We start from the raw sequence: 16,480 nt of genomic DNA, 5'->3' as shown, positions 1-16,480 counted from the left end.
AGAAGACAATCAACTTGGAACCATATCTATCGAAACGATTATACCAAAGAAATCATATTTATACTGGAGGAAAGATAACTTAACGAAAAATGTACTCATCGAAGGAAACTCAAAGATGGATATAATCACTGTCTTTCTCTTTTAAAATAAGCCATCGCTCCAAACATCCGATTCGAGGGCTTAATTTTATGAAAAGATGAGTTGGAAAAGACAATAACTAGTTATAGAAACCTGGACGGATATCCGGAAGAAAAACAACTCGGAGCAAAGGTCAATTCCATTCGGAAAAAAGCGCTATTCGTGGATATGTGGTCCGAAAGAGGATAGGAGAGGAAAGGATGGACCAGGTGGCTGCAGATGACGCAGAACCAAACGATTGGGCGAGAACCTCCAGGAAAAGCAGAAGAGGAGGACGTGGCCAAGCAGCAGGAAGATGCTTTTGCTGCTGAGAAAGCTCCGCCCGATTTTCAGAGGCGTCTCAAATCTCCCTCTTCTCTGCCAATGTTCGTTTTCTTTCCTCTTTCTTACCTCTCCTCGCATCCTCTTCTTCATCCTCCTCCTCCTCCTCCTCTTAGCCGAGAGTTTTGACGTACAATTAGTTTCGCGCGAGCGTCGCGACCTATCGTGACATTCCAATAATACGAGAGGAAAAAATCAAGTTCATCGAGAGAAGGACCAAGGTGAGGTGTCTCATCCTCGTCTCCAACCCTCGCGAACTTTCCTGTCCCGAATGGAACTGGTGCTTCGAAATTCCCCGACCCCTATCTCCCAACGAGTCAACGAAGAGTACCATAATTCGCTAAACTTTACCGCATCTTCCTCTCGAGGAAAAAGAGAAGTTCCGTTCTGTAGAAGTTCCGTCTCGTGTATCGAATAAATCGCAGTCCCACTGTTTCTCGATTCCAAGAAGTTCGGCAGTCGTGTCGATAGCTCGTTCGTGATAAATTAGGATGACCGAAATAGCGCGCGTTACGCCATTGTAGCTGGGAGATTCGCGGGGAATTAATATGCAATGATGAAATGGTGCAATTAAATAATTGCAGAAGATGCCACGCAAGCGACGTGCCTCGACGCCGACGTTGGATGCCGACGAAGAGGAGTTCGTTTCGGAAGAGAAGTACAGCAAGGATGACTTGGACAGCCGTGCACCAAGGAACGCGGCGAATGCGAGGGAACGAGCACGCATGAGGGTGCTCAGCAAGGCGTTTTGTAGACTGAAGACTACTTTGCCCTGGGTACCAGCTGATACGAAGCTCAGCAAGCTGGACACCCTTCGTCTTGCGGCTACATACATCGCTCATCTTCGCGCGGTCCTCAGGGATGACGGCGACGCGCACTCGGAGACCACTAGATCGCTGTCTTTGGCACTGGTCAGTTCGATATTCCGTGATTTCCTTTCATAATACGTGAGTAGAAGAGTCTAGGGGATTTTGGATTGATTGAAATATGTTTGATTTTTTCTTTCGTACGATATATGTAGTATCTATGAGAGTACGTAGATTTCCGAGTTATTTAAGCGATTAGTTCCATTCCATGCTATATCGTAGGGTAATCTTTGCTAGTGTCCTGCTTCTTTTTGTTTATATTTCTAATTTCCTTCTTTTTGTTTGACGAGTCGTTTTTATGCTGTGTGTATTTTGTACGTCTTTATCTTCCCTTTTTCAATGAAGACTCCTTGCTGTGCCTCAACCAGTTCTAAAAATTATTTCCTATTTTAAACATGGACTTTTGTATTCTTTTCTTTCTGTGATCGAAGATCAATTGAATGTCCCGTAAATTTATATAAAATTTTAACTGTTCTATGTCCCTAACACTGATAGTATGTGATTGATATAGTAATACTGTTCGCGTTTTGAACGTGATATTCAAGATTTCTCTATGTTTCTTCTCTCGTGAAATTTCAAACGAACGATATAAATACTTTTATAAATACATAAAGTATGTAGCGTATGATATTTCCGAAGACCTTTTCGCGTAATTGCAATTTTCAGTGTCACGATTACGAGCCCATAAAATAACAAAGGATCCAGGTGGATCCAGTCGGCGTCGCAACGTCGTCTTCGCAGACACGTTCTCTGTTTACGTCTCTCCAGGTGGATCGAATCACTCTCAAAGCTTCCACCCATCCTCTTCCACCATTAATTCTAACTTAGCTCCATTATTTCAAGAACCATCGTTTATTCCTTTTACACTTCCCCGATTAAAATTACACTTCTTCCCGTGAAAAATAAAAGCCGTTCTTCCGTTCCACAATTCGATAATATATAAAAAGACGAACTTAACTATCAACCCCAAACATACTACAATCGGCCAAATGACTGGTAGACGAAAAAATGAAAGAAGATGTTTAAAAAAGAAATGAGAAAATTTTGAAGATCAGTGTTAGTATATCACAATTTTAAATATAGTAAATGCGGAAATATTTATTCAAAATTATAATTTGTTTACATATTACATTGTAAAATGGATCAAAAGTATATGTAACATATAAAAGATAAAGAAAATTGAAGGAATGTTGGAGGAAACTATAATTAAACTTGTTTTAATATTCGTTGCAGTCGTGGCCATTTGCTCTGCAAGGAGGGAACGCTTCCATGTTAATGAACAACAGTTGCAACGTGTCATCGTCAACGTCATCGGGTTCTAATCAGTTCCGTGGTCAGCAGGGAGCCCACGAGATCCAGAATTTCCATCATTCTGGACATCAGAGCATGTCAATGCGTCACAATCACGAGCCACAGCTCTCCTATTTCTAATACCTCTACCGAGCCAAGGCATTGGAGCCTCTTCATCGAAAAACGAAAGAGAATCTTGCTGTTTGTGAATGAAAAAGCTTCGTTCCTTACCAGATGATGGTACCAGATGGATAATCGTGGAAATCTATATTTATTTCAGAGTGCCTTATTATTCCACTATTTATTGACCTACTGATTAACGTCTTAAGAACGATTATTATAATATCCTTAGATATATTCCTAGAAACATTATTGTAACCAAAGCGTAAGTACTAGTCCAATAAAGTATTTCTATAGTTATAAATTACCATTACTGTGTATTTCCTATCACCAATTTAATATTAGAATAAGAATGAAGATATCTGCGATGAGATAATTACCGGATAACAAAATAATTTGCATAGAAAAATCAATAATATCTAATTTGAAACATTTTGCAAAATATTTAGTATTAACTATTTAATGAAATTAGCGACGACATAGAATTCTGTCTAATTCCAAAAATACTAATTTCGCGGGAGCTTCGAAGTGCTGTTGGAAAAAGAAATTTGGAAAAAAAATTGATGCAGCTTCCGGAATGAAGACAGCGGAAGGACGTGGTAAGGAAAGAAGGATAAAGAACGCCAAGTTAAATAAACATCACCAAGGGCCTTTTGTGTAAACCTGAAACTAAAATAATATATCTCGTTCCATCTACAAATCGACCAAGGTTGGGCGTATCGTTTAGGACCCTCATATGTCAATACAAACCACCTCTTGAACTTTATGAACCATGTGTTTATCCACACTTGTTGTCCATTCATACGATTGGTCTTTTCGCGCATTTTAATGGTTCGTGAAAAATGAATAAGCATTTTACCTTAACCTTTGTGCCATTAAATCCGTAAATGAAACTGCGTTTATGAAAATACTTGTAAACAGCTTGGTATATTTACTTCTTTTTCCTTTCCTTCTTCTCTTCCTTGTTCCTTTAAAGTTAATTCTGTAACATATAATATTTAAAAATAATTCAATATATTATTGAATATATCGATAAAGCGACAAAGCCTGTTACGGAAATAATATAACCTCCTTTAATTGTAAGGTACGATACATTCATCATATGTACGAATCTACCCGATATTACAGGATACTCTGTGTTAATACCGTAGTTCCTCAATTTCCGGTACATCAATATTCTGTATCAATATTCCTCTTCACTTCGATATTCCAGTAGTAATTCCTTGTACTGCATGCACCGTATGTTGCCGTTAATTATGTTGTATAATTTTATGCGTAGTTGTTCATCGATATATAGTATACCTGTTAAATAAAAACATTTGCTGTAGAATACTGTTACATGTATATGAAATTTTGAAATCTTGATAAATATAATACATTTTTCTTGAATTTTATGAAAATTATTCACTAAAATATAAATATTTACTAAAAACTTTTTTTCGGAATACATCGTGAGTTAATAATGTCCTATTCTACCTAATCAACTAAGTACCAGTCTTGTGGGTAAGGTGACGCCACTTTCATCGTCTATGGCGCAGTAGAATTTTCAGAAAGTTCTCGTAAGATGTCGCTACTTGTAACAATTCCTTGTTAAAATTTTCGAACATGAAAACCACACACATGTTAAAAATGTAATTATAAATGATCATGAGTTTAGGGTAACCTTTTTAGCCGATTATTTTCCACAATTTTATTCTCCTTCGTTAACACGGTTAATACAATCGTTCCTAAATTAGATAAAGTACATTCGTAAGAGTAAGAGCAACATGTCCTTCGAACACCTGATCGATTATCCTGCTACGAAAAAAACAAACGAGGGACAAGAAAAAAAAGCTCACGTCCTTCCGTCACGGCACGGAAATCACGGTTCAAATCGTCAAGGTAAATTGTAAACATTGCGACACGATGCGTATATGAATCCTGAGGCGGATTCCTATCGTCTGTGATTGAAAAAAAAAATGCATACACGCATCTTTCTTGATTGCGATCAAGGCCTCGAAAAGTCCTCGCTGATAGTTTCTCAGAAATACTAATATCTCTTTGCTTCGATCAGAGATAGATAAAATTGTTCTAGAATCACTCGAATGCAATGGTACTAACACCTAATAACGAAATTAATATGTAATAACATTAATAATCATTTATCGTTTTCTACTATTTATCAAGTAACGAAGTAATTATCGATATATTCGATGTATCGATACTATATATTTATTTCTTTATTTATTCGTTATTATTACTATAATAACCAATAACGGTTATTAAATAATTTAATATTTTTTTTCACAAAGATATTTCAAAATTTAATGAATGCGGAAAAATCTCCTTTTCAAAATGTATAGATTCTAGGTTATACAATACATTCTTACATCGAATTTTACTTCGCTGGGTAAATGCACGCACTTCAGTGCGATTCAACTTCACACGTGGTAATTATTCGCGAGCTAATGATGGTCACACCTTCTCTCGTTGGAAATTCAAATAGTTTAACGCGTAGACATTTTTCTAAACGCACCTTACATAAGGTGTTCAGAAAATTCTCGCTTCGATTCATTTGAATAACGCGACTTGCGATAACCACAGGATATTCTTGACATCGTTCTAGGAGGCGCCACGCGATATTACACTTTTAAAATACTCTGCATCTAACAATACTCTAAAAGTTATCAGCTATCAATTAGGTCAACTGATTCCTATTTTTGCTCTCAATGATAATATCATAGTAACACTTCACTAACTAAACATTATACATCATACATCGAAGCGTGCATGCATGCTACCTGTCCCACACTGATTCACGTATTTATGATTTATTATATTTTAATAGAACACAACGAGAGAGGTAAAATAGGTGACAGATGAAATCAAAGCAGGAAATTTCTGTTCATTTCTGTCCTTGTATATATTAAAATATATTTTTTCAACGTTATTAAACGATTTGACATTTAATTATTTTTCAAAATGATCTCCATATGAAGACCATGGAAGAAAATATAACAAATAACATTTCCTGTTTTTCACAGAAAAGCAATTTTAAAATTCAATTAACCTGTCAATCAACATCGTGTTAACAAAACCGTTCTCTTATTTTATTTTGGAATTCAATATTTTTTCCCCCACTCTACTAAGTATTTTAAAATCATTAATTCTTATAATAGTTCGTGACTGACTTTTTCAAAAAAGATTTATATCTTGAACCTAACAAATTATTCTCCTTTCAACTACGTCGTATTAAAATATTCTACGTCGTATTAAAATATTCTACGTCGTAAAAAATAGAATCGTAATAAAAAACAACGTCAATTTTTGTAAACACTTTATTAAAATCCTTTTCCTAAGAAATTCCAAATACAACTTTCCCAAATATCTTATTCAATCCACTCGCATGTGGCAAACGTGAATACGAATGTGAACGAAATTTTGTCGAAACCATTATAACCTAAATTTTCTTCGCGTACGAAGAAAAGAATTATTTGAGAAATTGGAAACCAATAAACTTCACAGACAGACAGTTCGATACCGATGCAACGATACGATAATGAAGTACGTTAATAGATTGACAAGTAAATAAAACAAAGGTCGAAAAATACAAATACACACGTGCACGTAATTTCTAACTATACGACATGACGTTATAGAGGGCCAAACGATCGCGTGCGTCGTTCGTCGTCTCCTACGTCCGGCATGCGCATGCAACTCGCGCAGTTCTTTCGCGGGATAGGCGCGCGCACAGGCGGCGCGTTTAAATTCAAACCATTCAATGGCCAATAAAAGTTTATTCCTACACGCGTGGCAATGAAAATTTATCGCATGGCTGTGATATCATGCGAAACGAAACGCAGGTGCGCCTGATCGTTGCCACGAATTCACTTGCGGTTTCTGCAAAAACCTAGAAATGCGTGCCCCTTTCACGCAGGAGCACAGCCGTCACGCTGTGTTCCTTAGCTTTCTTTTCCACGCGAAAACAACCATTTTAGAGGTTATCCCCTTGTCTCGCGATTTTTTCCTCGAATATTGGTATATATCAGCCTAAGCTATTTATCATTATGGACACAATACGCGAAACGAAATGTCGAAATATTATATAATACGTAATTGTATTTAACAGGTTATAGTGCAGAAAATCGAAACTACTGACAGAAAGGTTAGAACCGAGTTTGTCCGTGTGCAGCTTGCCTTCGATTTGGTCTTCATTGCATCTAACTCGATGTTATAAGGTAATAGGTTATTATATAAGTACATACTTCGTTTCCGCTATCACGATCCATCGAATCGCTCTATTGTTGAAGCGTTTCACTACATTTGATGTCTTGAACAAAAAGGTAGAGAAAATGTCAGTGGAAAATATCTAAGAAGGTACAATCTTACGTATCTGAAGGTTATCATCATTTTCTTCATAGCCGAATCGTAATTTGGAAATGGAGATTTTACTTGCCGAAATTTCAAAACTGAAAGAAAATAAAATAATAATTAAATTATGAAAAGAAAATTCGATACATGCAGGTTTGTACCGTGATTATTTTTCTCTATTAATTTTTCCCTATAGTAATATTGAATTATATCACGTATTTTGAACACAGTTATTAACAGAAATAATACTAATAATAATAAATAATAATAGTAATAATAGTAAATTCTTCCAGAAGGAACTTGGAATCGAAGAATATCTTTTCCTACGATTGTTTCATATTTTTATAACACTTAAATATGCAAATATTATTTTGCTTGATTAAATGAATTATATTTCACGATGTTTTCATTGGAATATTCTGCACAATTGTATCAGTAACAAATACCCGCAGTTTCATACTTAAGATATGTCTTTATATAATACAATATTTTGATACAATATTACTAAATAACTTCGCAACTATTTGACATTAAACTTTCAAATGGTTGTCAACTCTTGAGAAAGAAAGCAGCATAACGATGAGTTTCACAATACGAGAACGTCATTGCAAATAATATAGTTTCACAACGCGAAGTTTCCTCGAAAAGCGACGAACGGAAATTACGCTTTGCAAGTACTGTTATCGTGTCCTGAGAAAAAAATGACCACTGATAAGAACACACGTGTTCGAAAGACGAAACGATCGCTCCCTCGAGTCGTATTAACTCCACACAATCGAGGAATGTCGCCTCCGTGAGTGCAACAGCACCTAAAATCGCGAATACGTTTCAAAACTTTGGAAAAACAATCTTTCAACTTTTTTCTACAATCGACTGAACGATTTTTATCATCGAGATAAAGTGACTCGTAATCACGTAGTTCACGTGTCATTGAAACTAAATTGCCCATTGAAGAAAAAACAGGAAAGAAAGATTATTTCGTTTTCTTTTCAGAAACGAATTGTCGACCAATTGAAATTTCATTGCGAATGGTAACGATGTTTAAATTAAATTAAATTAAATTACTAACAAAAAAAAATAAACGATATTTTCCTTTCTAGAAATCCAAGAAAATTGCACGTCGATGAAATTGAGAAATCTGACAACGAATGGTAATGAATATCGAGTCTGAAATGAGAAGTCGTGGAAGAGTATGAAAATTTATGAATCCGCAGAAGGTATACTTGAAATAATTTTATTTATCGAAGAATTACTACTATCACGAGGTACATCGATTATAGTAATCGTGCGAAAAATGATCTCGCTGTTTTTGTTATTGTGGCCTGCTTATTGGGAAATGAATTTTTCTAGGGAGTGACTATAAATAACTGGCAAGCTCGTTACGTGGTCTCGATGTAGGTTTACGACGAAGGTTTAGCATGCAGTTGCATTCGATTAAATCGAAAATCAATCCTCGTGTGTCGTTGTCGTTTTGTCGACGAGGCACGTCCCAATGCTATACGATGGCCGCGACCGACTCTTTGCAATTTAATTACCAATAAAACCAAAAGATTAACGATTTTGATAATGGCCAATTGGCTGCAGGAAAAACAAATTAAACGAGCCTCATATGGTACAGTCTGCGAAATGTACCGATACGTATCGATCGAGGGCGAATTATTCCTCTAATATATGTTTATGGAGCTTTCAGTACGGTGATGAATGACCGAATTATTTTTAGGAATTTAATGCAACCAAGTGAAGACGGTAAAGTATCATTTGGAGAGTTTATGCTCGTAGTTTATGGTTAGGCTATGGTTAGATAGTTTGCACTATGTACCATGTAGATATTTTACAATTTTAATGCAGAATATCACAGTTTCATCCGAATCGACATAATACACTATTCGCATGGCAAATTTACTGCGAAGAGTTCATCAACGTTAATCGATAATTACACAAAGATAAATTAGTATCGGTACTGGCGTCATATTAAATTAGTATGGCTGAATTTATTAAATATTTTCTTATATTGAAACGAATGGTTCGAGATTCAACGAAGATTTAAAGTAGCAGTTAAAATAAAGGGAAAAATCGAAACGAAGGATTAATTCGAGTTATTGCACGACGTTTGAGATATTTGGAATATAAATGGAACGAAAGTACCTGCACATTATCTCTAGATGTTACGTTTCCTTCGCGTTACCGTTGAAGTAACTTAGGTTTATTTGATAACGAACGTAGGAAGACTAATGATAGCTGAAAAATGAAAAATCGACCGAAAGCAAATATTGACAGAGAACCTGCATACACAGTCCCAGAACCTTGTCTGATCGAGTACATTAGTACTTAATGATCCAACCTTATCATCTACCAAGCTTACGCGTCATTATCGCGGCCTGATTTTTCCATTTTTTCTTTTCATCGAAACGTAAATCGTACGATGCTTTTACTATATTTCAACAAGCCAACGATTTTAATTGTCGAGCACTCAAGTGCCCTCGAAAAAATGCCGACTAAGCGTGCGTGAACAGAAATTATTAGAGTAACACCTGGTCTGGAAGCAATAATAAATTTTATTTTTCCATAGTTCGCGTAATATTTCTAAATTCCGTACTTTTTACTTCCTTCGGTAATAAAGCAACTATCATATTAATTATCATACCAATTTTTAGTTTTAAACCGTGTTAACAGGTATAATAGTACACTAATGTATGACTAATGTGATATGATCTAATTTCATTGCACTATCGTTAATTTTAATTCGATGACTTTTAACAAATACATATATATATATAGGAAACCAAAGGAAATCGCGAATCGGCTATGGCCAACAAAAACAAATTTACAAATTGTAAACCGATCGATATCTTCTAGAAGCAAATCGAAAAGTTATTCTATATAACAAAATTGAGGGAGGTGAAGCGTAAGTTAAGGAAAGCATAAAAGCGTGGTCCTTGACAATCAAAACAGAGTCCTTAGAAATTGGTTGTGATCAGCACAAGCGTGAGTCGCTTGGTGTTGGAAAAAGAGTTTTAAAAGAGCGCGTCTTTGTGTGTTTTCGTTATCTTCTTTCCCTAAGTTAAATCAGTTTACGAGTTTTGAGTTTGTGTTATTGTGTTCTTGTTCTTTCGTGAATTTTCGGTGTCTCAATACCAGTTTCGCCATCCTACATATATATAAGAAATTTTCAATTCTAAATGAAAAAGGCGCATAAAATTTGATATAGAAGAGAAGTAATAATCTTCGGTGATTAGGTGAAGCGAGATTAGGATTTAGAATTTTGGAATTAGGATCTCGAATCGAATTATTTATATAAAACCCGTATTTCGTAATACGCGATGATGCAATCGGTACATAATCAGTAAATGATACTCGGTACGTTTTACGTTTAAAAGCGATAGATAAAGCGATACGGAATTATCGGTACAAAGCGAGTACTTACATACCACGCATTACTGGAATGACATTAACCATTAGTACACGATTATCGATGTAAGCATCGAAATTCATTAAATCCTTTTTACGGTCTCAGTATTCATTATCGACGATACGTGGCCGATGATCGAAATCGATCGGTTATTTTTGTTCGATGATAGCCACGTACCGATAAACCGTAATCTACGTTCGCATCAGTGCACGTGCACTCGTCGATCTTGTTAAAAAAACAATTTCATTTAAAAAGTAATTAACATTTGCGAAGTCTTATTCATATCTTTTTGTTTAAGAAATCCCCCCTGGTTCGTTATTTTCAATGCCTTATTACACCTTCCGCGTAATAAATCTTAATATTTTTAAATAATAAATAGCACCGATTAGAAACTACGAAATATTTTCGAAAGCATTAAATTCGACGAGGTACCATGACTGGGGGTACCCTATCGAAAATTGCTCGAGTGTACGTGTACTCGCCGATTCCGTAAAATGGCGAATTTCCAAGACGAATCACCTTGCAGAAAATTTTGCAAAAATTCTCCGTACTCGCAATTATTGGGCAAGATTCCAGGTAAGTACGTGATATTAAAAACGTACGATACCTAAATTTCCCTCGCGATTCAACAATCGAAATGAATCATAAAATTATCGAGGACTCGTCGCTCGAAAAGAAAAATTTCTTCGATGTTCATTTATAATTTCTCTGTCGCTTTTAATAGCCTGGGATATGCAAAGAAGTATAAATGTAAATATAGTGTTAAAATATTTTTCTTATCGAATCACTCTTGATCGTTGTTCGAATGCAAACGGCTATGCGACCGAACGAATTTAGTCGTTGCATTTAAGTACACTTATTGTAAAGCACGATTAAGATATCACGCCGACCCAGTATGCAAATCCAAGTCACTGTCCCACAAATCTTATAAGCGCACTGTTATCGTTCTTGTTAAACACGTGACAATCCCGGGCATATAATAAATTAAATCAGGCGAGCGGTCGTGTCAATCGGCTATCGAAAAATTCATCAGATATAGGCGCAAAAATGATTCGAACCTTGCACGTTTTCGACACGTTAACGCGTTAAGCAACTTAATTATACGCTTCTAACAGTATCAAACAACGTTGTCTAAATGTTACCTTTAACGTCTAATAATAGTTTCTTGTTAAGCAATTAAGTAACCCATGGACAAATCGTGCGTGTAATTAAACGTCGATAAGCCGTGGTTATGTTATTAATTAAAACTTAATTTCCACCCACACCTGGTTCAAACCAGATTAACAGTATCGGATCAGAGTTGTTACATAAATAAGAACCTGAATTTGTATTTATATAAATAATGACAGGATGATGAAAGTCGCCACGATACATGGAGTTGTAGAAAGTCGTTTGCTAGGGAAATTTTGTTTAAATTGAAAATTTTTTGAAGAAGGTATACGGGGTATTTATTTATTTCGTTATATTTATATCTAGTTGTGCGTAATGAGAAAATTGCACGATTATCCCCTTTTATTGGACAATTTTCACGCGCAGTCGAAAATTATCGCGATTGTAAGATGTTAATGATGCATAATAATTACATCAAGCAGATTGATGGTGTTATATTTCGATGTTAGATTTGCTTTCGTTCCTTGGCTCATTTTTTCCTATCGCGGATGGAAATACGACCACTTCCTTCCTGTTCATCTGAAAACTTTCCTGCCAACGTGGTCAAAATTTCTGTTAATTGGACGATACGCGCGAGTGCTTCGCTTTTGAACAACCGATAACATTATTATAATATACCGATAACAATTTTAAATTCTCGATTGTTTAAAATACTCGGCAATTTTTTCATTACAGAAAAATAGCAATTCGAAGATTTTCTGCCATAAAGTCAACGATATTTTTAAAACGGTACATAAGAAATCGTATGCAAATTACGAATACAATTTACTTCGACATTCAACGCATCGTTGGGTAATTTTAAATTTGATATATCAATTAACATCGATCTTTAGAGTTTGATTAAATGGCGACTGAGAGTGCAAAGGGTTAAAAAATTATATTTAAAATAAGAGCGAAATTCAATTGCTGATTTCATTTACTTAGAGTGATATCACGTGAAGAAAAATATAGTCTGTTATGATATACATGCTCATAAATGCTATTTCTCGGTAAAAATATATTTTACGGGAAATAAAGTGTTCCATAAACCGTGATATTTATGTAATCCATCCCTCTTCTCAAACAACCCGAATTAATCTCGAAATTCTTCAAACAATTTCCAAATAAAATTTTACCTAAGTATACCATAAGCTATTTAAAGTAATTAATCGTCAAATTTTCCAGATACTTGGTGCAAAAATTTCGATCGAAAGTAGATCTACCTAAACTATCCCCAAAATAACTCGCCACTGGGGTTAATTCCGAAACGATTCCAAATTCCTTACGATTAATTCGAAAATTTTGAAAATAATTCTCCGATTAGTAATACGTCAAAAATATCTGGCGGGACCCCGTGTACCCTATGAAATCGATGGTTGGGGAAGAAGGACAGGCATTTCCAAAAGCCCGATAAAACGCAGCCACTTAGCAGACATAATAAATGTAAGGACGCGCAATTTGCATAACGTTGTAGCAAATCTTATAAATATCACGTGGAAAAGGTCAGACACCGGGAGAGTCGTGAACAATCGTGTTGTTGCATTGCTCGACAATGCCGTGGACAATGGGTGTAAAGGTAGAAAGTGAAGGCATTCATTGGTCGCAATCTGCTCCCCGAATCATTATGCCTGGATAAACCGCTTACATCATAATCAGCCTCTCATTATACCTCCCCTATTACTCATTTCGCTTCTTGCCTTCTCGCCATGCATATTCATGAACGACCTTTTACGACCGCCGCCACATTTCTTTCCTCTTTCGTTTCAAGGTTCGAGAACATTTCACGCGATATCGCGCCGATCTGCCATCCCGATTTCGAGCGTTTACCTTCTGCTCGATGGTAAATCGAACTGCTTTTATAGACCGACCCCCGTTAATTGGAACTTTGCTTGCTTATCAGAAACGAATTATTATGAAATTCGTTGCAGCTCCTCGGGTACTCCTGGAAACTAGAAAGCGGTGTAATCGCCGCGAATAGGCTACCTGCCTCAGTTACAACGACATGGCGATAAAATATAATAGTCGAGGGGGTAAATAAAACGAAACGAAACGCATGGTCGCACGGAATCCTAAATCACTCGAGGTTACGAGGAACTAACGATGGAAGCGAAGTGTTATTATCGCGCAGTGAAATCGGTCGTTTCGTTATTTAAATCGCAGAGATCGAAGCCTAGTCGAAACAAAATGGACGATTTTATGACGAGAGATCGGGAATGAAAGCAAAATTCGCTCGCGAAGAATCCTCGCGTGGAATTTCGAACGCGGAATGGAAAAGTTTCGAAGGCAGGCCAAAGTCAACAGCTCGAGTTCGTAATTTCGCACGTGAATTATACTTGCAAATTGACTTTTCTATATTCGCGAAATTATGATTCGCGTTCGTATACTGCGAAATATTTGCATAGGATTCTTACACAACCTCCGGACAATGGTGAATTTCTCTTTCGCAGGATCCTCCTGGGAATTAATTGCGAATCGCGTTTTTGCGAACGAGTACCCGCGGTAATTTACGCTCGTGGTTCGAGGATGAGACATAAAATCCAACTGTCATATACCGAGAGGAAAGGAAGACGGAGACGTTCATCCAATCTATAAACTCGAATCCTATGATCTCGCAATAAACCGATCGCCGATGCGAGCGGAGATTAATGTTCATTTACCACTGGCTTTACAGCGACTCATTCTCCTTCGATTTTAATTATCGAACATAAATATTCTTAAATACTCGAGCCATTAACCACCGGAAGGCGTGTCCGAAGAGAACCCGTATCGATTTATCTCGATACATCTGTCGCTAACATTCGTATTCCGAAATTCCTACCGATTTTCCTACTGCGCGACAGTCATTAGAATCACTGATACCCTATGTGTACCTAAACACACCGTACACAGATAGCAATAATTAATGCAAGATAACGAAAACAGAGAGGTATATATTATAAACGTTGACGGTTGTAATCCGAGTTGTAATCTGAGTTGTAATCTGAGAGCAATGCTGATAATGGGTTGTATAATAATTGTTAATATATGTGACAACAATCTCGTATAAAAAGGTTTAATAGTTTTTTGATGATTTCTTTATGAATAATCTGCGTCACTTTTTTATTCTGCCCGAAAAAAAAAAGGAAAGATAATATAACGTTAATATCGCATCGAGTTGAGTTACGAGTGCAGTCAGTTTTATGGTGTCTCGAAAAATATATCAGCAGAAAACTTACCACGACCGGTTATTTCACTGGTCAAACGATCAGTCGTGGTGGACGAAGCAGGGCCACGCATAAATCTCAGAAGAAAGTACATAAGAGGAGAGATACGTATTGAAAAATTGCTTATGGGTATGTCGTAAGAAAAAGTCAGCTCGGATGACAGAATTTTTAATTAAAAGTTAACGACCAAGTATAAGCGAGAAAGAAAAACGAAAAACGGCGTCAGATCTAGCGCGTTAGACTACCCGATTATCGAAAATGAGCAAATCTGTATAGAAGATCTGAAATAAATCATTTCGATCATTTCGATAGACCTGGTATCGGGCTAATGATCGTGATCTCCAGAGATGTGACAGATCTATGAAATTAACCCTTTGGACTCGAGAGGTGACCGTCAGTCACCATTTCATAAAATTTGGAAGATCGATATTAATTGATATATCAAATTTAATGTAACGTAACAGTGTACAAGGTATCGAAATCAAATAATTCTACAATTCTATTGTTATATAATTCTTTATTTACTGCTGAAAAAAGTATCGTCAGTTTTTTAATAGAGAATCTTTGATTTTCTACTCTTCTCTAGCCAAAAAATCGTCGAGTACAAAGGGTTAAACTAATCCCTTTGACTGGTCTATAAATCTATCGTTGAATCATTAATCACGATCTCGAAGATTCGCCAAATTCGATTCTCTATTTCTCAAACAGGAGAACAGTAAGGAAGCGAATCGTTGCGTCGACAATAAGAAAAATAATCCTGATCACTGGATCTATCCGCTGTTAACCTATCGATCACGATCTCGACAACGATCCTCGATTTCATCGCTCGTCGTTCTCTGCTCGTCTATCGAATAAAGGAGCAGGCAATCGTTCCATGGATAAACGGTTATGCGATTTGGAGCCTCGACAACGAGTTTTAAATACCGATGCACTGGCCGCACCGCGTAATTAAAGACTATAAACAATTTTGCCGATAAATCCGCGTTAACGAACTTCCATTCCGGTTCTCCTCGACCGATAGTTCCTGGTGCTCGTAAACCGTGTGCCATGATCGGCATGGGAAAGTACACGGACAAATGGCTTTTTCAGGAATCTGTTCCGGACCGTGTTCGCCGGTTACGGAGCCTGTGCAGTTTGCATGAAAATGTAACGCTTGAAAGCGTCGAAATGTCGTCGGAAAACACGGGCCAGCGGTCGTAAGACAGAAAATCGACGCCGATAGACGACCAGGCCTGCTGGCACAGCGGCGAGCTGAATCGCAATTACGGCATAATGCAAATTACTATGCGCTCGCCCGGCATGAACTGGTTCAACGTGTCATTATTGTTTATTAGCGCGAACACTTGCTGTTCTTTCCTCCCTTTTTCCCCTTTTTTCTTTCGTCTTCCCTCTATCGCGCGCGAGATGCAACGTCGTATTAAGAATAACCGCGAGGCCATATAAGTACGTCCACTCGGACAATAATCCCACGCTCAGGCCTAGTACGGTTTCCTTCCAGCCGATAACGAGGAAAAATCCTCCGCCACTTTCGACCTGGCTGCGATGATCGACTGGCACCGGATACCTGTCTGCGAGAATTCCTACTCGTCGGCGAAATTTCAACGGGAAACGAGCACGGGTTGCCTTGCTCCGTG

The 16,480-nt window shown here is 36.9% G+C and overlaps 1 protein-coding gene across 1 annotated transcript; it reads left to right on the top strand.

The window, feature by feature from the left end:
* Window positions 1–611: 611 nt before the first annotated feature.
* HLH54F (basic helix-loop-helix domain-containing transcription factor HLH54F) lies at window positions 612–2,922 on the top strand. Its single transcript, XM_017901623.1, has 3 exons — window positions 612–680; window positions 1,044–1,370; window positions 2,559–2,922. Exons 2-3 carry the CDS (start codon window positions 1,047–1,049, stop codon window positions 2,754–2,756), a joined length of 522 nt encoding a protein of 173 aa, XP_017757112.1. The 5' UTR covers window positions 612–680; window positions 1,044–1,046; the 3' UTR covers window positions 2,757–2,922.
* The last annotated feature ends 13,558 nt before the right edge of the window (window positions 2,923–16,480 follow it).

This window comes from Eufriesea mexicana, unplaced genomic scaffold, assembly GCF_001483705.2.
Source record: "Eufriesea mexicana isolate 0111107269 unplaced genomic scaffold, ASM148370v2 scaffold1741, whole genome shotgun sequence".
NCBI classification, from domain to species: domain Eukaryota; kingdom Metazoa; phylum Arthropoda; class Insecta; order Hymenoptera; family Apidae; genus Eufriesea; species Eufriesea mexicana.
Note: the sequence above shows the minus strand (reverse complement) of the source record. Positions and strands in the feature narration are given on the sequence as shown.